The sequence below is a fragment of the Hemitrygon akajei genome, chromosome 10 (genome assembly GCF_048418815.1).
Source record: "Hemitrygon akajei chromosome 10, sHemAka1.3, whole genome shotgun sequence".
NCBI lineage: Eukaryota > Metazoa > Chordata > Chondrichthyes > Myliobatiformes > Dasyatidae > Hemitrygon > Hemitrygon akajei.
Genome location: NC_133133.1, coordinates 49,411,052 through 49,433,496, shown reverse-complemented (window position 1 = coordinate 49,433,496; position 22,445 = coordinate 49,411,052). Strand labels below are relative to the sequence as shown.

Below are 22,445 nucleotides of genomic sequence, written 5' to 3'. Positions count from 1 at the left end.
ACTATAGAAGCTAACCCAATACTGAAAAGTGAAATGTGATGAACTCTGGAATTAGCAAATTATTCACAAAGTTAATACACTCTGTAAAATTATATATTCTGTAAAGATATGGAGACATTTTTAATGATTGCATTTGGAAAATTGCAGTGAATATTATTAAAATAATTCACAGTTTTCTTTGTACATTAAAATGTAGTGAAATAGCAAAGAAATATATATTGATTCACCAGCTTGTCACCCGTGATATATTTAATATGAAATGGAAACAAGAGCATAGCTCAGTTGCAGAAACAAATTGTATTGAAATAAAATGTATTTTGTATTATTCACAGTGATTCCTGGAATCAGGGAAACGTTCAGTGGTAATATTGTTGAATCATGTACTAATTTTGGGACAAATATGATTTGCTTGACTGTAAGAGGTTACTTGCTGATGAATGACTTTGGTGACCCATTTCCTACAATGACGTACTGACAAAATCTCTTACCTCTTCGAGGCTAAATAAAACTCCTCCAATGGGGGCACCAAAAGCTACTGATACACCTGCTGCAGCAGCTGCTGATAGTACCTAGAAAATAAAGTCAGTTATGGTAACAATGTAGACAGACAGGAAAAAAAAATAGAATGCACTTCTCTGATAAATTTGACTGTATATACGGTTTCAAAGAATATTTGGTAAGTGTTCCTTAATTGACTTATTAGCAGCAGTAATTTTAAATTTATATAGCATTCTGAGTCCTTTGTCTTCCTTATTCTGCTCTAGTTAAACCCAGACAGCCTTGAGGAACAGCAACTCTTATTCAAATAGTATATTATGGCTTATAAAATTCTGTTTGATTCAATATAATTTCAGCCATAATTTCTTGTGGCTTACGTTCCTGATATTTATTAATACAAAGCATTCTATATGATTACACCACAGCTTGCAATGGCAAATGCTCTGCCCAATATTTCAAGAAATTACAGCAAGGAATGCAGCCCACTTTATCATGGAAACCAACCTCCTGTTTACACTTCCAGCTACCTCTAAAAAAAAACAACAAATATAATTAAGGACCCCTCCCACTCCAACCATTCTCTCTTCTCCCCTCTCCAAACAGGCAGAAGATACAAAAGCCTGAGAGGATGAACCACCAGACTAGAAGACAGTTATCTCAATGTCATCAGACTTTTCAAGTGATCTCTCATATGCTAAAGACAACCTCTTAACCTCCCAATCAACCACACTTTGGCCCTTGCACTTTATTTATTTGTAGCTGCAACACTATATTCTGTTCTCTTTTTACCTTCTCAAGTCACTTTTATTGTCATTTCGACTATAACTGCTATGTACAGTACACAGTAAAACTGAGACAACGTTTTTCAGGACCATGGTGTACAAAAACTAGACTGAACTACGTATAAAAAAACAGAGAAAGCTACACTAGACTACAGACCTACACAGGACTACATAAAGGATGCAAGGATGACTTGTCTAGGGAGCATGTAAAACAAAAGCTTTTCATTGTATTGCAATATGTTACAATAATAAAGCAATACACAGCATCCTCTTTATTCTTTCCACCTCTCTGCCCATTGTCTCTACCCTGAAACAATTTGTATTTCTAAATTTAGTTAGCTCTTTTAAAATGTCATTGACTTGCAGGGTTAACTCAATTTCTTCCTGTGCAGCACAACCTACTGAGTAATTACAGTATTTTCTATTCTCCTACGACTAAAGGGCCAAAACAGGCATGGTGTAGTCGCGCTGACCCCCACAGAGTGAAAGCAACACACTGAGTCGAGCAGGGTCTGGTTGAACTGTTTACTGTTTCAATCCGCGCGCTTAAGTGCCCGCTCCCAGCATCCCCTGCTCTTTGCGGGGCGGAAGTGACGTCGGCTTGCAGGCCAAGGTCTGCCCCTCACTCAGAGCCCTCTCGGCTGCCGCTGGCTGGGGACTTGCCTGCGACTGTTGGAGCTGGTTCGCTTGCCGCGTGGGTGAGTCGCCACAAGACCCCCCCCCCCCGCCCCCAGAAACACCGCTAGGAGGCGCAGAGTCCACAGCCTGCACACTGTCAGTTCTTTTAGGTGGCTGGCCTCGTCGTCGTGGGGGTGGCACCGCAACCGGGCGTTCCAGGTCTAGATGTGCCAGTTCGAGACGGTCAATGGTAAAAGTCTCTTCACGACCGCCGATGTCGAGAATGCAGGTCGTCCCATTATGGTCGCTGCGGGGGTGGTCTGTGCACACCTCGGCGAATGAAAACGTACTCGCTCTGTTGTAGGTCCTCGGGCACGAAAGAGGGTGCTGTTCCGTGATGGGACGTCGGGACTGGGGCAAGTGTTCCAAGCCACTCCCGGAGTTCAGTTAGGACTGCCATAGGTGTGTCCTCCTGGCCACGGGGTGCTGGCACAAACTCATTGGGAACTCTGAGCGGGGCACCGTAAACAAGTTAGGCCAAAAATGTGCCCAGGTCCTCCTTGGGTGCAGTGCGGATGCCAAGCAGCACCCAGGGGAGTTCGTCAACCTAGTCTGGCCCTCGGAGGCGTACCATCAGTGCCGACTTCAAGTCCGGTGGAAACGTTCCACCAGGCCGTTGGACTGCGGGTGGTAAGCAGTCGTTCGGTGGAGCTGGGTTCCGAGGAGTTGTGCCAGTGCAGACCACAAAGCCGATGTGAACTGCACACCCGTCTGAAGTGACGTGGGCTGGGAGTCTGAACCATGCCACCCAGGTGGTAATCAGGGCTCTGGCGCACGTCTCCGTGGCTGTGTCAGCGAGTGGGATAGCTTCCGGCCACCTCGTGAGCCTGTCCACCATGGTGAACAGGTATCTCAATCCTCTCGAAACCGGCAGTGGGCTGACGATGTCCACGTGGACATGTTCAAACCTCCTGTGTGTCGGCTGGAAGGGTTGCAGTGGGGCCCTCACGTGCCTCTGGATTTTGGAGGTTTGACAGTGCGTGCATGTCCTGGCCCAGTGCCCGACCTGCTTGTGTAGGCTGTGCCACACAAACCTGTCTACAATCAGCCAGATGGTCGCCCGGATGGAAAGGTGGGCTAAACCGTGCAAGGTGTCCAAGCAGTCAGGACAATGGGCCGAGGTTGCCCGGTGGACACGTTGCAAAGGAGCTCCTTACCTTTGGGCCCAATGGGTATGTCTTAGATAGATAGATAGATAGATACTTTATTCATCCCCATGGGGAAATTCAACTTTTTTTCCAATGTCCCATACACTTGTTGTAGCAAAACTAATTACATACAATACTTAACTCAGTAAAAAATATGATATGCATCTAAATCACTATCTCAAAAAGCATTAATAATAGCTTTTAAAAAAAGTTATTAAGTCCTGGCGGTAGAATTGTAAAGCCTAATGGCATTGGGGAGTATTGATCTCTTCATCCTGTCTGAGGAGCATTGCATCGATAGTGACCTGTCGCTGAAACTGCTTCTCTGTCTCTGGATGGTGCTATGTAGAGGATGTTCAGAGTTATCCATAATTGACAGTAGCCTACTCAGCGCCCTTCGCTCAGCTACCGATGTTAAACTCTCCAGTACTTTGCCCACGACAGAGCCCGCCTTCCTTACCAGCTTATTAAGACGTGAGGCGTCCCTCTTCTTAATGCTTCCTCCCCAACACGCCACCACAAAGAAGAGGGCGCTCTCCACAACTGACCTATAGAACATCTTCAGCATCTCACTACAGACATTGAATGACGCCAACCTTCTTAGGAAGTACAGTCGACTCTGTGCCTTCCTGCACAAGGCATCTGTGTTGGCAGTCCAGTCTAGCTTCTCGTCTAACTGTACTCCCAGATACTTGTAGGTCTTAACCTGCTCCACACATTCTCCATTAATGATCACTGGCTCCATATGAGGCCTAGATCTCCTAAAGTCCACCACCATCTCCTTGGTCTTGGTGATATTGAGACGCAGGTAGACTTCGAAGTGGAGACCTGAGACTGCGGTTCAGTATGCCGGCATCTCGCTGTCCAGTCGTTGTGCCTTAACTAACGCCGCATAATCCACCCCCGGAGACAGAGAGTGCACTGATTGGATGGAGGTGCGTGACAGCGCGTCGGCTACCACGTTGCTCTTCCCGGAGATGTGTTTGATTGTGGTGGTAAATTCCGAGATGTACGACAGGTGGCGTTGCTGGCAGCCCAACCACGGGACCGACACTTTGGCAAACGCGAAAGTGAGGGGCTTGTGGTCTGTGAAGGCCGTGAACTCCCTCCCTTGCAGGAAATACTTGAAGTGCCGGATGGCAAGGTACAGGGCTGGCAGCTCCCTGTCGAAAGCGCTGCTTTTCAGTTCCGGGGGTCGTAGGTGCCGGCTGAAGAAAGCGAGCGGCTTCCACTGGCCTTCGATGAGCTGCTCGAGCACGCTGCCAGCTGCCGCTTCGGAGGCATCCACAGTGAGAGCAGTGGGGATGTTGACCCGGGGGCGGACCAGGAGCGTGGCGTTTGCTAGCATGTTCTTGGCTTGTTTGAAAGCCGCCATCGCCTCCTCTGTCCAGGTGACCTCTTTGACCTTGCCGGACATCAAGCCGAAAAGGGGCCACAAGATCCGGGCCGCTGAGGGCAGGAAACGGTTGTAAAAGTTAACCATCCCAACAAATTCCTGCAGGCCTTTAGCAGTGCTGGGTCTGGCAAATTGGCGGATGGTTTCAACTTTTGCCGGCAGGGGCACAGCTCCATGGCGGTCGATCCAGTATCCCAAGAGCTCGATGGCGGGTAGGCCGAACTGGCACTTGGCGGGGTTGATAGCCAGGCCGTAGTCGCTTAGGCGGTGGCAGAGCAGGCGTAAATGTGCTAACGTTCCTGGCGGGAGCGACTGGCGATAAGTATGTCAATCAGGTAGATGAACGGAAAGTCCAGATCTCACCCTACTGTGTCCATCAGGTGCTGGAACGACTGTGCCGTGTTTTTGAGCCCGAACAGCATCTTGAGGAACTCGAACAGGCCAAAGTGGGTAATGAGGGCCGTCTTGGGTACATCGTTCGGGTGGACTAGGATCTAATGATACCCTCGGACCAGGTCAATCTTTAAAAAGATGCGCACCCCGTGCAAGTTGGCCGTAAAGTTCTGGATGTGCGGTACCGGATAGCGATCGGACGTGGTGGCGTCGTTCAGCCTCCTATAATCGCCGCATGGTCTCCACCCTCCCGCGGACTTGGGCACCACATGGAGTGGGGAGGCCTACAGGCTGTCGGAACGTCGCACAATCCCCATCTCCTCCATCTTCTTGAATTCCTCTTTTGCGAGGCAGAGCTTGTCGGGCGACAGCCTGCAGGCCCGGGCATGGAGGGGAGGTCCCTGTGTGGGGATGTGGTGCATCACGCCATGCTTGGGGACTGTTGAGGAAAACTGCAGTGTGATCATAGATGGGAACTCCGATAACACTCTGGCGAACTCATTGTCGGAATATGTGACGGAGTCCAGGTGTGGGGCCGGTAGCCTGGCCTCACCGAGGGAGAAGGTCTGGAACGTCTTCGCATCAACTAATCATCGTCCCTTCAAATCTATCAGCAGGCAGTGTGCGCAGAGAAAGTCCCCACCCAGCAATGGCTGTGATACTGCGGCCAGCATAAATGTCCATGTAAAGCGGCGGGAACCGAGCTGCAAGGAGATGGTTCTTGTGCTGTAGGTGTAGATGGTGCTGCTGTTGGCTGCCGTAAGTTCTGGTCCTGTTCTTCTAGTTCGGGTATCGTGGCTCGAGGAGGGTAGAACACTGATTTCCGCCTCAGTGTCCACCAGGAATCTACGCCTGGAGTGCTTGTCCCAAACGTAGAGGAGGTTATCACGGTGACCAGCCGCCATAGCCATCAGCGACGGGTGATCCTGGCATTTCCCTGGAACGAGCATGGCAGTCGGCAGTGGCGGGCCCCGGAACCCCACCTTTGATGATAAAAACACCAAGACTCAGAAGTGGTGCCGTCCCCTGGTGTGGGTGTTCCCCTGGTGCGCTCTGCTGCTGGGGTGTGGGAGGGCTGGGCTTTCGGCTGTGCTGCAGCACTGATTTCAATGGTGGTTCCGCCATTTTGTTTGGCACACCAAAGCACGCCCGCGCGGGCAGCCACCCTGCGCGTGTCTCTGAAGTCTTCGTCTGCTAGCAGGAGGTGGATGTCTTCAGGCATTTACTCCAAGAAGATCTGTTCAAAAAGGAGGCAAGTCTTATGGCCGTCTGCCAGTGCTAGCATATAGCTCATCAGGGCTGATGGCGCGCGGTCGCCCAGGCCATCCATATGTAGTAACCGCGCGGCCCGTTTGCGGAGGGAGAGGCCAAATGTGCGGATTAACAGGGCCTTGAGTGCCTTGTACCTGTCTGTTGCCGGAGGCTGATGCAGAAAGTCGATAACTCGGCCCGCTGTCTCCTGGTCGAGGGTGGCCACCACGTAGTAATACCTGGTGGCGTCTGAGACGATTTGCCTGACCTGGAACTGGGCTTCTGCTTGCTTGAACCAGACCAGGGGTTGAGTGGTCCAGAAGGTTGGCAGTTTAGGGGAAACTGCATTCTGCAGAGCCGAGTTGTTCATGCTGGGTCTAAATGCCGTTGGACCGTTGGGGTCACCAATGTGGTCGCGCAGATACGCAACGAGTGAAAGCAACACTGAGTCGAGCAGGGTCTGGTTGAACTGTTTACTGTTTCAATACGCGCGCTTAAGTGCCTGCTCCCAGCATCCCCTGCTCCTTGCGGGGTGGAAGTGACGTCGGCTTCCAGGCCGAGGTCTGCCCTGCACTCAGAGCCCTCTCAGCTGCCGCTGGCTGTGGATTTGCCCGCGACTGTTGGAGCCTGTTCGCTTGCCGCGTGGGCAAGCCTCCACAAAGGGCTCTTTTTAATGTATATTAGTAACTTGGATTCCAATGCACAGAATAAAATTTTGAAGTTTTCCCAATGGCACAAGACAGTAACAGCAAACAGTGAGGAAGATAGTGCCAGTAGTGGGAAAAAGCACAACCAATGAAATTTAAAGTCGTGATTATTTTGGAAGAAGACAATTAGAATTAAAAGTTACAATTACAAATGGTCTGCTTATTCAAAGAGACTAAATGTCTTATGTTCACTGCTCTTCCTAAGTGGGAAAACAAATTGAGAGTGGGTGCATAACAAAATTATATAGGATCTTTGGCTTTTACAAGTCATGCAACTCAATTCAAAGGACATGGAATTATGGCAGATACTTAGTAAATAATAATTTTAGCTAGAGCATTGAAATTCAGACAGACAGACATACGTTATTGATCCCGAGGGGAAATTGGGTTTTGTTACACTCACACCAACCAAGAATAGTGTAGAAATATAGCAATATAAAACCATAAACAATTAAATAAGTTAATTATTCCAAGTGGAAATAAGTCCAGGACCAGCCTATTGGCTCAGGATGCCTGACACTCCGAGGGAGGAGTTGTAAAGTTTGATGGCCACAGGTAGGAGTGACTTCCTATGATGCTCAGTGTTGCATCTCGGTGGAATGAGTCTCTGGCTGAACGTACTCCTGTGCCTAACCAGTACATTATGGAGTGGATGGGAGACATTGTCCAAGATGGCATTCATTCTAATATGTAGATTTAGAAAGGGTGTCATAGTTTTGGCAGAATTTATAAGGATTAAACTTCAAAGTAAACTCACTATCAAAGTAGATATGTCAATCTGAGATTCATTTTCTTGTGGGTATTCACAGTAAGTATAATGAAAAACTTCACATAACAAATATGGGCGAACAACCAATGTGCAAAAAGTAAATTGTGCAAATGCAACAAAAGAAAAAAAACAATAATAATAAATTACCACTAGAATATTAATATAATAGAATGGAATAGGAATAATATTACTAAAATGGCAATAAGAATGAGGGGGCTTCAGTCACCCAAGGGGTCCACAGATACCAAGTTTGTATATTGAACAGAGAAGGTACATTATCAAAGTTGTCAAAATTATGGGTAAGGTGTGGGAAGATGATGACCAATAAGCAAAAACAAAACACAGCCTGAACATAATCTGTAAAGGACATGGAGACTTCAAGCATTTTTTCCCCCAATTTAATGGACTGCTATGATCTAGAGTACATCATCTGAAAACATGACAACTAAATGGAAATTAAACTTGAAAAAGGAGAGTATTATAGGGCTATTAATAAAAGACATTGAATTACAATCCAAACTGACTTACTTCTCTCCGCTTGGCTTCATTTTTCTGATATTTTGTAAAGAGATGACAAACAATATTGCCACAGCAGCAGGCCACGTGTACAAGAGGACCTTCCTTCCCAAGACTGAGGCCTGAAGATACAGCCAAAACTAGGGTGATGGTTTTAATAATTAAGGTCCATTTTCCTAGGTAGCCCCTAATGATAAAACCACTTAATATGGTTTTAATCTGAAAGTAACAACAGAATAACATTCATTATTAAACTCTTAAAGTTCAAATGCATGAAGATTTGCAAGTGTTTATTAGAATGGAATCAATATTAATGATCTCAATCGCTCTTCAAATTAATCCTTAGAACAACATAATCAGTACACATTAATTCAAATTTATGAAAATAATAGTAGCAATTCTTAGAACTTGGGTAAGAAGTTCATCCGAGTTTGCAGTGTTAATTTGAGTGTAATTATGGTTGTTGCAATTTGCTATTGAAATTCTTGGAAAACGTTTTTATTTCTGATTTGTAAGTATGAACCAGATAATACAGTAATAGGGCATGGAAATGGACTTTTGGATCAAATAGTCTATGCTGGCCACAGCATCCTCCCTGCTGTTCCCAGTTTCCTGTGTTTGGCCCATAATCTAAGCCCATCTCCTCCATGTATCTATCCAAATGCATCTTAAATGTTGCAATGGTACCCACCTCAACCCATTCCTCTGCCAACTCATTGCAGGTATTCTCTACCCTTTGCGCAAATAAGTTATCTCTTAGATCTCTTAAATTTCTCTCCTCTTATCGTATATCTACGCCCTCTCGTTTTGGACTCCCCAAACCTGTAGAAAAGTCTAAGATTGTCCATCTGTTATAGTAAAGTAGATCGGGAGGTTTGGTAAATGGGACAGAAGACAATGATTGCAAGTAATCACGTTAACTATTTATTTACAAACAGTGAAACACTCAACCAAGTCAAACCAGTACTTATCTAAACCCCCCAAGTTACAAGACATTCAATAATATACTTCTAACTTGAACAGGTACTTGCGTCCCAAGTTATATAACTACAGCACTAACATTCATCGAATAGGTATTTATCTAAGTACATGCGTGGGCCTCCTAACTGCAGCACACTTTCCCAATGGTTCTTCAGCCCTGGTCATCCCCAGTCTGAAGGGAGCTCCTAGCTAAAAGACAGATTGTCTTGCACACACTATTCTTATACCCCTGGGGTGCCTGATACTGGAAGCTGGTGTGGTGGTGCGAAAGCCAGCCAATGGAAGAGAGCTGCCACATCCTTCGAATAACCCAGCAGCAACTGGAGACCAGTGTTGTGTAAGTGGCTTTCAACCAGCAGGTAAGTTAACCATTCGCATGACACCACCTTATACGTACTCCTTATAAATTTTATAAATTTCTGGGAGGTCAACTTTCATTCTCTTGTGCTCCAAGCAATAAAGATCCCATGCGACCAACCTCTCCATATAACTCAAATCCTCTTGTCCAGCTGGTGTCCTCTTAAATACCTTCTGCACTCTTTTCTGTTTGACAATTTCCCATAACTGTGCAGCCAAAACTTCATATAGTATTCCAAATGCAATCTCACCTACAACTTATGTGGCCACAGCATAATGTCTCTACTCTTAAACTCGACGTCCTGACTTAAGGCCAGCATGTTAAACCAATTCTTGCCATTTTCAGTGAACTATGCACTTGCATTCACAGGTCCCTTGGTTCCATACCACTCATCGGTGCCCGGCCATTCACTGTATAGGTGCTACCTTGGTGTGAAGATCCAAATCGGAAGCTTATCTTAGTTGAAATACAGTTGCTACTCCTTAACCCATTTGCTAACCGATCAAGATCTCTTTGCAACCTACTTCACTATCAACAAGACTCCATCCCCTGTACTTAGTATCAGCAAATTTGCTCTTGGTGCCGTGTACATAAAAGAAAAACTTTAGATTCAAAACCCTGAAAAAAAAAATCAGCAAATTTGGATTAAAGCTTGATACAGATAAGACTATAACTTGGTGGATTATAACTTGTACTTCGCATTAACAGTAATGTTAAGTGCAACTCAGAGTATTTTTGAATAAAAGTGGAAACTTAAAGATTTAATCCCTGGTACAAAAATATGGAAGATTTTATTATTGTGAACCCTGATACCATTACCTTTCAGCTCATTCAAATATCAATGCAATCAAATCAAAATGCATGCCAGAACTTTCTAGGATTTAATGCAAACTCAAAAGGTGCACAACAATATACATTCAAAAAGCTGTAAAATCTTTTGGGAAAACTTAAAACTAATTGCCAAGAAACCAGAGGAAATTTGGATGGCTAAAGGGCAATATCTCACAGCAGGTGGCAGAATGAGGAAGCCAACCATGACTGAAGAACCATGAGTGGGTGTCCAGTGCACTAAAAAATTTATAAACAGAGCACAGAAGAATTTCCAGTTAAACCACACTTATTTTGAACAAAGAGGGATACCTGCTGTGCAGCATTTTTCTTTCAGGTATAATTAATAATAATAATAATAATAATACTATTTTTGCAGCCAATTGAAATTTTGCATTTGAAGAATTTTAATTCCTGTAAGGGCTTCAATGTTGCCTGTTGATTTTCAGTGGGGAAGCACGTCAATCAGCAGTTGCATTATTCTGTATTTCCCTAACAAATAAATGCTGCTGCATATTTTATTGAAGAAGAAAACCTTTAAACTTTATTGATACCACCACTGAGGCACCATGATTCCCTAGGGTGGGGAGGAAACTGTGCCAAAATTGGTGATAATCTTCTAAACAATTCTCTCATTTAATACCAAGCAAAGATTATCACTTATTAATAAATTAGTAACAATGAAGAAGGCATTGACAATTACTTTCCTTCTTAGCTGTGGCAAGACAGACAAATATGGGGAGATAATGCAACTTAATAAAACCTGAGCTGGGCCATAGTTAAATCACCATTTGAAATTCTGGGTTATTATACCTTGGAATGAACGTGACTGTACTAGAGAGGATGCAGAGGAGATTCACCTGGATGCTGTCTGAATGGAACATTTCAGTCACAAGGAAAGAATGGAAAGACTGGATTTGTTTTTCGTTGGGACAAAAGTGGCTGAGTTGAGAGATGATAGAATTATGCCAATTTATGAGGGGTATTAATAGGAAACTTTTCTCCATTATAGAGATTTATAGAGGCACATATTTAGAGTAATGGGGAAAAGATTTAGAGTGGATTTGAGTAGGATTATTTTCAAGCAGAGAATGGTTGAAATCTGGAGCACATTGATTAAACAGGCTGGGATTCTTGTAACATTTAAGATGCATCTAGATAAGCATCTGGTTCAACAAGATCTATAAAGCTGCAGGCCATCTTCTAGCAAAAGAGATTAATACAGATGTGTACTCGATGGCTGAGATGCGCCTGGTGGGCTGAAGGTCCAGCTTCTGTGCCGCCCGACTCCATGATTTCTCTAAGACTTGCATTAAGTCAATGATACAATACTTCTTCCCGAACCATCAGACAGTAATATTATTACTACATGTGCAGTAAGTAGTCTGGCTATCTCCCTCATTTACCATTTTTCACAGTGAAGGACAATGAACCAACATATAGCCCCACATTTTATTTAAGATGAACATTAAGCATTAATGTTCTTATTCTAATAATTTCCCCCCATTTTTTGAGAGATCTAGACAACCTCTCCTGCTGCAAAGAAATGCCAAGATTATACTTCCCCCTAAAATTAAAAATAGAAATCAACAAAAATATCTAACTAGACACAAAAGAGGAAGAATTGGTATTGCAGAAAGGAAGGTCACTGTGTTAAATGGTTGAAGAGCAGATAAGAACCACAAGGGGGCGACAAACTACACTAAATGCTATGTACATTTTATAGTTTGAGTGTACTGTTCTGGTAAAAGTAATTTTAAGACCCACCTCTGGAATTCCAGAACCACAGGCATAAGGTGCAAATACTCGCACCAAAGACACTGCCAGGAAAGCGAAAACTACGGCCCAAATGACATACAAGAAGTAATTCAATATATATGCACCAGCACCCTAGAATAAACAATACAACATGGTTAATAACATACTTCTCATATTTTTGTCCAGTGGGGTCATCAGTAAAGGTCATTTCAAAAATCAGTTTAGCACAGGGAAGGTAGTCAAATTTAAAGCAATTCCAGAACATTGTTGCTATATGAAAACGTAAAGGATAAATATTATACATTGTATACAGAGAGCATTTATTTGTTAATATCAGGTATAATACTTCCCTGCACACACTTGAATGGAGGGAAAAAAAATCAATGAAATTTAAATTTTAATATTAACATTCTAGGCATTCACTCAAAGATTTTACAAAGTTATCTGGGTAACAAATCATGTGATATTTGCATACCTTGACTGCTTACTATTACAATCATGAAAGATTCCAGACTGCATTCACAGAAGTGAATGTTATCATAATTCATTTCACTTATTGTTGAGGTTAGCCAACTTGAATTTGACAAACATTTGATCACAAGGTCAATTAGTGAACTAATCTTCAGGAGAAAAAAAAAGTGCTGATCCCATTATATCATGGCCACAGCACTGCAGGTTCCAGAAACAGTGTATTTAGTTTTCGTTACCTATTTATCAGCAGTATTGTAAACTTTGATTTGTGTACAGAAACTATGGCTAGGGTTTTAGAAATTTTCATTACAAACCACCATTTGTGGAGGAGAGAAATCATCAAAAATATCTACTGGCCTAGTTTCTCTCAATAACTACAAAGAAATTGAGAAAGTCAACTATATTTTTGAAAGATAGCAAAGCATACTCAAATTTATTAGGTGGTGAAATCTATGACAAAATGTCAGAGCAGACTACGAACAAAGAAAAGTAAATAAAATATCAAATTACTTCAGATTGGTCAAGGAACAGTTCGGACCAAGACTTCCATTCCGGACATTTATCTCTCTGTTCAAAAGTGATCTCATCGGATGTCCAACAACAATGTTCATGATTGTACCAGAATCCCACTAAACAGACCCCTTCTTTTAGATCGGTCATCCAATGAGAAGCCATATCTATCAAACCAGCAAGGGCACCTGGACACAAGATCGAGGACATTATTACTTTTAGAAAATTCTTTTCTTACATTACATATTCAGTTGGTCTCTCTCCACACTCCACCACCCCCATTCCCCCCACTACCCCCATATAGGATCAAAGATTTTATTTACAAGGAAACTATATCTAACTGAAAATAAATACAACAAAAGAAAAAACAATATTTAGTTGTGCAGGAACATCACGCTTCAGAAAGAAAAATATACTTAATTGATGATTACTTATCTCTAGTGTATACTACTAAAAAAACAAGCATATTAAAGGTCAAGGTTTTACTGATACAGAAATAAATTATTTGTTTAATTGTATTTCTAGTGCTGGTAACTTCATTCATTCTTCTATTTTCATCTCTATCCCATGTGCTTTGAGTCACTTTATTTCTTATGTAGCAAGCTCAGAAGGGTTTATTGTTACTCGGTTCCTAAGTGGGTGAATTTATACATTTTATTGAAGTTTACAAGTCTTCAAATGCTTATTACTTCAAAATCACTATTATTTTACCCAATTGTTGTCTAAAGTACAGACAGATTTAATAAGTGATAATTGCTTGAAACATTTGTAGGGTTGTATATAAGAGTAAAACTGAACTTTTTATAGGGATACCAGAAAATTACTTGATTAAACAGAAATTGCTTAGGAATCTGGGATTTCACTTCTTTTATTTATATAAAAATATTTACAATTTATTGAAATCTTAGAGAATGGATAATCTTAGGATCCTTTCATTGCCACTACTGTAAATAAAGTATTTTTATTACAACAGTGAGTGCGAGCATTACATGACAATGGGAAACGATCAGTGATCAGGGCAGGGGTAGTGAATTCTACATGGTTCAATTGACACCACATTGAAATACTTTAGATTACCTTATTAACATTTGCATCTTCAGGATTCATAACCAACTACCCTCCCCAAACACCCCCCCCCTGCTAACACAATGCTTTGTAAAGGTTTTCAGCCCCCAATCATTTGTTCACATAAAGGTACTACAACCACGAATTCAGATCAATTTAACTGAGAATTTTTATTTCTGAATCACATGCTTCTCTTTCCCTCTACAATGGGGCTCAGATAAAGAGAAAATTGTAAAGCAAAACAAACTAAAAATTAAAAGCTAAAATGTTAGCAATTCAAAAGGATTCCCTTTCTTCAGAACATGTTTGAACCATCTCTTGCAGTTATTACAACCAGTAATCATTTTGGATAAGTCTCTGTAGCTTTGAACAATGTGCTTGAGCAAGGTCTGCCCATTCCTCCATGCAAAATTGCTCAAGCTATACCAAGTTAGTTGGGGAGCAGCACTGGGCAACAATATTGAAGTCTTGCCAGAGATGTTCAATTGAGTTAAGATCAGGAGTCTAACTGAGGCACTCAAGGACATCAATTTTCTTCATCTGAAGCCACTCCATAGTTGGTCTGGCAGTGTGCTTTGGGTCATTGTCCTGCTGAAAGTTAACCTCCTCTCCAAATTCCTCTGCTTTCTGGCCAAGGCGCAGTATTAGATTTACACCACACATAGTATATGGAGAACGAAATGTTTCACTTTAGTTTCATCCAACCACAAGATCTTTTTCCATATCTTTACAATATCTTCTACATGAAGCTTTGCAAGGTCTTTATGGGCAAGGATTTTTTTAAAAAAATATCTAGCCAGGGCATCTTCCTTGCCAAGTTTCCATAAATACCCTTTTCGTTCAAGGCCTTAAGAGATTGTGGAACCATGAACCTTATCTCCAGTTGCAGCCACTGACTTCTGCATTTCACTCAGAGTGACTGTAGGTGTCACAGTACCCCTCCTACAAGTACCATTCTTCTCTGATGGCCAAGTTTAGAGGGGTAGCATAACGTAGGCAGTGTGGCTGTAGATTCATATTGTTTTCATGATGGACTGCTGTGCGCACTAAGGCATGTTGAGTGCCTTTCAGATGGTCTTGTACCCTTACCCAGATTTGTGCTTCTTTATTATCATTTCCCTGACTTGCCCTGAATGTTCCTTGTGTCTTCATTTTGGTTTGGTCCATTGAAAATCCACTGTACTGTTGGACCTTACAGAGAGAGGGGACATTTATTCAAGTGATCCTCTAATTTTCTACATCAACAAATTGGCTGAGTTGGTAAGGTGATATAAAATACTGCACCTGTGGAAATTTAGTGTAGTTACAAAGGGGATAAATATTTTTTTAGCCTCAGAATTTTGGTTTTCTAATTTATAGTAAATTGTTGACAGGTTTTGGAATTTTCCTTTTGATTTGATATGTTGCACAATGTTTTGTAGATTAGCTCAAAATATCCTACTTCAATATATTTTAAATTCAGAAATTGAGGCATTAAAATATGAAAATAGTTGTGGGGACTGAATACTTTTTCAAGGCACTGTAGCTGATGTTTCAAATTAATTTTGCAGTTTGGTCTCTTAATCAAGCCCTCTGATCAATTCATCTTGGAAATAAAACCAGGATCCTATAATCAAAGCTACTTGATGCTACTTGCAACAAAAATAAATTTGTTTTTTTCTTCATACCTGACATAAGCCCAACTAGAAGCATTACCAACCATCCGGAGAAAGCATCACTCAAACCCTTAATAAGGGCAAAGAATGATTCCTTACTTTTGCTTGCAATCTAAAAAGAGAAGCAGAAAAATTAAAATGCAATTGTTTTCTTATAGCCTTCTACCCAAGTCAATCACAACCCTGGATGTCAATGAAAAAGTCACTGCACATTATCACCATTTTGTTTTCAGCAACGCACACAGGAGCTGGAGGAACTGAGAGTCAAGCAGCATCTGAGGAGGGAAATCCTGATTGGTGTTTGATGTTGAGACCCTTCATCGATACTGAAAAGTGGGGAGATAGCTAGTACAGAAAAGGTGGGGGGGGGGGGGGGAGGAGTGAGGATGAGCTGCTGAGTGATTGGCAGATCCAGGTGAAGGGGCTGATAGATAGCTGAGGGAAGGAAGAGAGTAGGGATGTTGCATCAAACTGGGAAGTAATAGATTCTATATGTCACCTTCCCCTATCAGAGTTTTTACTACCCACTTGTTTAGGTCAAACAGTAGAAAGACAGTCTAACAATGTTAAAAAGTAACTATTAACGTGAAAGACAACTTGTCTTTTTGTTACAAGTGTTGCAGGGTTACAATTGTAGCATTAGTCTCGTGCATTTCTGGATCAATTCTCTTGCTCTGTTTGAGTGACAATCTAAATAACATTACACTTTTTGGTCTGAGAAGCATTAGAAATATGTTTTAACTGTTCAATGTACTGGATCTTCATATAAGCAAGGGGTCTTGAATTAATTAAGCATCAATCCCCAAAATTTGATGTATTTTTAAGTAACATTGAATCCATGAAGAACAAGATCTCATGTAAAAAGAAATAGAAAAAGCTTGATAGAGATGAGGCACTTTATTTTATTTAGCATTACAGCACAGAGTAGGCCGTTCTGGCCCTTCGAACCACCCAACCCCTTACAAACCTGATTAAACCTAAGCCAATCAAGGGGACAATTTACAATGTCCAATTAATTTACCCGATACATCTTTAGACTGTGGGAGGAATGTGGGGGACCTGGAGAAAACCTACACATTCCATGGGAAAGAACTACAGAGACTCCTTACAGAACGGAGATGGAAATAAACTCCAAACTTCCCGAGCTGTAATGGCATTGTGCTAACTGCTACGTTACTGTGGTGCTCAATGCAATGGTTGGGAATTGAACTCGGGTCAACTGCTTGGGAAGTGACAATGCTCACCTCTACACCACCGTTGCTCCACTTTACGTAGCCCTTTGTCACTTAGATCTACTCACCATCTTCTCCTACCTTTGCAATATAGAATTTTTTTTATTGCCTGTTGATCCACTAAAGTACTGAGTGAGCATTTTTATCCAAAGCTTCAGGTATTTTCAGAATGCTACTTTCATTAAAATAAGTACAGTTCTAGTACCTTAATACATATGATAATAATCATCACATTCTACCTACAATTGCCTAAAATTATCAGTGTAACCAACTTGAAATTATAGCCTTAGCTCCTGACTGAACTTGCAGTCTGATAAGTTCTAAGTTTATTTTCTACTTAATGCCAGAAATTTTACATTTAAAGAGGATTCGAGATTGTTGAATGTCATTTCCAGTAAACAAGTGTAAAGGAGAATTGATACTCTGGATCCAATGCAACACACAAAATACAAGATAAAGAACACAATAACAAAAGACAATAGATATATGATAGCTTATATACATAGATTGATTGCATGTCTATAAAGTGTCGCTAGGCTGTACATAAGATGACTGATAGGAAATGATAAAGTTCTGGTGATGGGAGGTGAGGGTGGGTTAGTGGGCAGAGGTGTAGATCAGCCTTGCTGCTTGGGAAAAGTCACTGCTTTTGAGTCTAGTAGCCCTGGTGTGGATGCTATGTAGCCTCCTCCCTACTCCATCCATGAGTAGGGAGGTGGGATTCTTCATGACGTTGCTGGCCTTTTTCTGACACCTTTCTGTATACATGTCTTTGAAGGTGGGTAGGCTGATGTTGGTGATGCATTAGGCAGTTTTGACTACCTGTTGCAGAGCCTTCCTGTCTGCCACAATGCAGCTTCCATTCCATGCAATGATGCGGCACGTTAGGATGCTCTCTACTACACATCTGTAGAAGGACGGGAGTATAGATGTGCACAGTCCAACTCTCTTCAGCCTCCTCAGCAAGTAGAGGTGTTGGTGAGCTGTCCTGATCATGTAGAACATGTCCTGGGACCGTGAGAGGTTGTGTGAAATGTGCACTCCAAGGAGGGTGAAACTGTTCGCAGTTTCCACTACTGTGTTGCTGATGTAGAGAGGGGAGTGAGAAGTACAAGTTCTTCTGAAGTTGATATCCATCTCCTTTGTCTTGTTAGTGTAATCCCCGGTTCATATTTTTTACAGTTACGCTGTCTGGATTTCATTTAGCAGTTTTGTAAGAGCAGTCTGTTCTGCTGTCAGCCTGTTTGGGTTATTGTTGAAGATAAGGGATGATGAGGAATGTGTGCCGTTAACGCTGGTCTTGGGGGATCTTTTTGGTTCGGCAGGAGATAAAGAGAGAGGATGTTAGGGAGAACCAGTGGTAGGATATGACCCGGTGGGAGACCGTTTGTTTGGGATGGATTGTGAGCAAACAGTCACAAGGTGGTGTGTGCTTTCACGCTGGACCGAGGGCCCAGTGCACGAGTGACAGAGAAGTTCAAGACGAGTCCCAACTTGTGCACATTTGACTGTTTAATTAAATGGGCCCTTTTCTTTTTGTTTTCCTTTACTTTAGTTAAGATTCATAATACAATTCCTTTAATTGTATGTAGTATACTGTCTGTTCTTTTGTGGCACTAATTTGTAACAGGGAAGCAAATTAGACAGCATTCACACAAGCCAGGATTTGGGGCAGGAGAGCCACAAATTCCCACAGCCCCCAATGACGCTGTGATTTCAGTCTCTGAAGCCGACGTGAGACCATCCTTCAGGAAGGTGTACCCACGGAAAGCATCTGACTCAGATGGGTGGGTACCTGGCAGACTACAGACCAGTGCTGATCAACTGGCTGGAGTATTGCTTTGGCAGTCTCAGGTACCCACTTGCTTCTAGCAGGTTTCAATTATACCGGTGTCCAAGAAGTATGTGGTGCCCTGCCTCAGTGACAATCATCCAGTAACACTTACATCCACAGTGATGAAACACATCAACTCCTACCTAAGAAGTGATCTAGATCTACTCCAATCTGCCTACAGTCACAACGGGTCCACAATAGATGCCATTTCATTGGATTTTCACTCAACCTGGAAACAGTTGGACAGCAAAGATGCATACATCAGGATGCTTTTTATTGATAACAACTCAGGATTCAATACAATTACCCCTTCAAAACTAATCAATAAGCTTCAAGACCTTGGCCTCCATACCTCCTTGTGCAATTAGATCCTCGATTTTCTCACTTGCAGACCCCAGTCAGTTTTGATTCAAGTTCAAGTTTAACTGTTATTCAGCCATACATGAATACCCATGAATACAGTCAAACGAGACAGTGTTACTCCAGGGCCAAGGTGCAAAACACAGCACCGACAGTCACACATAGCACAAAGCACATAAAGTAGCAAACAAATATATCAGTAAAATACACAATCACACAAAAAGATTACAGTCAAGCAAAGAAGCCATTGTGATTAAATGCATCACTATCTTACTGGAAACAGTATCTCTTCCACAATCTCCATCAACACAGGTGCACCACCGTTGTGTGCGTAGCCCTCTGATCTATCCACTTTATACTTGCATCTGAGGTCAAGCACAGCTTAAATATGAGGCCATATTTAAGTGTGCTGACAACCACTGTTGTTGGCCAAATCAAAGATAGTGATGAATCAGCATGTAGGAGGGATATTGAAAATCTGGCTGAGTGTTGCAACAGCAATAACCTCTCACTCAATGTCAACAAGACCAAGGAGATGATTATTGACTTCAGGAGGAGGAAACCAGAGGTCCATGAGCCAGTCCTCATTGGAGGAAATCAGAGGTGGAGTGAGTCAACAACTTTAAGTTCCGCTGTGTTTTCATTTCAGAGGATCTGTCCTGGGCCCAGCATGCAAATGCCATTATGAAGAAAGCACACTAGGGCCTCTACTTCCTTAGAAGTTTGCGAAGATTCAGAATAACCATCTAATACTTTGACGTACTATTATGGATGTGTTGTGAAGAATATATTGACTGGCTGCATCACAGTCTAGTATGGAAACACCAATGCCCTTGAACAGAAATTCCTACAAAAGGAAAGGATAAGTCGAATGTACTTCCTAAGAAGGTTGGCATCATTCAATGTCTGTAGTGAGATGCTGAAGATGTTCTATAGGTCAGTTGTGGAGAGCGCCCTCTTCTTTGTGGTGGCGTGTTGGGGAGGAAGCATTAAGAAGAGGGACGCCTCACGTCTTAATAAGCTGGTAAGGAAGGCGGGCTCTGTCGTGGGCAAAGTACTGGAGAGTTTAACATCGGTAGCTGAGCGAAGGGCGCTGAGTAGGCTACGGTCAATTATGGATAACTCTGAACATCCTCTACATAGCACCATCCAGAGACAGAGAAGCAGTTTCAGCGACAGGTTACTATCGATGCAATGCTCCTCAGACAGGATGAAGAGGTCAATACTCCCCAATGCCATTAGGCTTTACAATTCTACCGCCAGGACTTAAGAACTTTTTAAAAGCTATTATTAATGCTTTTTGAGACGGTGATTTAGATGCATATCATATTTTTTTACCGAGTTAAGTATTGTATGTAATTAGTTTTGCTACAACAAGTGTATGGGACATTGGAAAAAAAGTTGAATTTCCCCATGGGGATGAATAAAGTATCTATCTATCTATCTATATAAAGGACCCCACTTCCCCTGCATTGAGCAGGTCTACCCAGAGCACTGTCAGCAGAAAAGCAGCATCCATCAAAGACCCCACCACCCAGGCCACACATGCTTCTTGTTGCTGCCATCAGGAAGAAGATACCAGAGCCTCTTGATATTTATTGATTATTAATTATTTTTCTCTTGTACTTGCACAGTTCGTTGCCTTCACCATCCTGTTGGGTGCAGCCTTTCAATGATTCTATTGCATTTCTTGGATTTACTGTGCATGCCCACAAGAAAAAAAATCTCAGTGTTGTATATAGTGACATATACAGTATGTATTTTGGTAATAAATTTACTTTGAATGAAATCTAACTGGATCTGATATTTCAATTTACTCAGTTTCTTCGGTATTTCTTGTATCATCCCCTGATTTTTATCACAGTCATTTGTTTTTACTTGAACATTCCATATGCCTCCTGTTTATTTTGTGTTGTGTTGGAATTTAGCTACAGAAAGTGGATAAAGTTTATTAGATAGGTAAAACCCTCAGAAATCTGACAAGAGCTGTCACTTTTATACATGGTACATTACTGCAAGATTTCCATAAATAATCACAAGTACAGCAAGCTAATGTTTTTGAATGACCGACCTTTAATGAGCATATTCTGTGCCTTTTCCACTAGACTCAAGGACCGCTTCTATCACATTGTTATTAAACTCGTGAACAGAACTTCAACATGCAAAAAGACGAGTTCTTGATATCATAATCTATCTTGTAGCCCTTAAGATTTTAACCCACCTGCATTGCACTTTCCCTGTAACTACTACACTATATACTGAATTTTGATTTTTTTTACTACTTTGATGTAATTATTTAGGTATGATGGGGTTATCATGGTATGATCTGCATGGATCATAATTTCAACCTTCCTCTCCCTATTTTTTTCCCCACATTAATCTTTCTCTGCCTGATAAGCACATTTCAACTTTTCCATTCCCTTGCTCTTTACCTCTCTCATGCAGTCAGTTGAGCTGCTATTTGATTCAAAAGAAATCCACGGAGTGATAATATTGCCTCCACAGTTAAGCCTTCATTAGGATAAGCTTCTGGAGCAGAAAACTATTCTGATAATGTTACATTCCACTCCAGTGCCCTATAAAAATGTACCTATGTTTGAACTCATATTATTTCATATAATCAATAAAACAGCACTTGCATTGCTCCTGGCTTCACTCCTTTCTTAGGCTCCATAATAGTTCACTAAAATGCACTTAAATTAGCACTAAATGGTTTATAATAGAATTTATTTGAGCAATTTGTTAGTTCAAACAAAATGTTGCCTACTTTATTCATTTAACTTGAGTTCTTTATGGTACTTAGCCTTTTTAAAGCAGGATTTGGATGCACAGGAACATACCTGTTTCCTTAAATGTAAATAGGTCACAGTTGGTTACCCTGCCTTATGCAAGTCATAATTATCAATCATTCACTTCAAAAAGGAAATTCCATCCCCAATAATGAAACTTTCATGCCTAGACAGATTATTTTGCAATAAGAAATGATCGTTGGAATTACTTTTTGTTTCAAACTTACTTCTGCATTGCTACTGACTGGCGAAGAGCTGTAGTAAGCTCTTTGACAGGCAATAGTTAGTTTGAAAGAAAGGGGACCTCATACAGGACTACCCACTGTCAACTTACACCTCATACTTTGACAGAGTACAAGATGATACTAATACATGCGGGTACTGCAGTGGATGTGATCTACATGGATTTTAGTAAGGCATTTAATAAGGTTCCACATGGTAGGCTTATTCAGAAAGTCGGAAGGCA

At 41.9% G+C, this 22,445-nt stretch overlaps 1 protein-coding gene across 3 annotated transcripts in view; it reads right to left on the bottom strand.

Annotated features, from left to right (window-relative positions):
- Positions 1-22,445, bottom strand: part of clcn5b (chloride channel, voltage-sensitive 5b) — a 105,418-nt gene that overhangs the window by 16,406 nt on the left and 66,567 nt on the right. For all 3 annotated transcript variants that reach the window (XM_073058232.1, XM_073058233.1, XM_073058234.1), the window contains 5 exons: positions 15,777-15,876; positions 13,045-13,232; positions 12,073-12,195; positions 8,151-8,357; positions 489-569 (listed from right to left, as the gene is read on the bottom strand). In XM_073058232.1, coding sequence (XP_072914333.1) covers positions 489-569; positions 8,151-8,357; positions 12,073-12,195; positions 13,045-13,232; positions 15,777-15,876 — 699 coding nt within the window. The remainder of the gene's footprint in view (positions 1-488; positions 570-8,150; positions 8,358-12,072; positions 12,196-13,044; positions 13,233-15,776; positions 15,877-22,445) is intronic.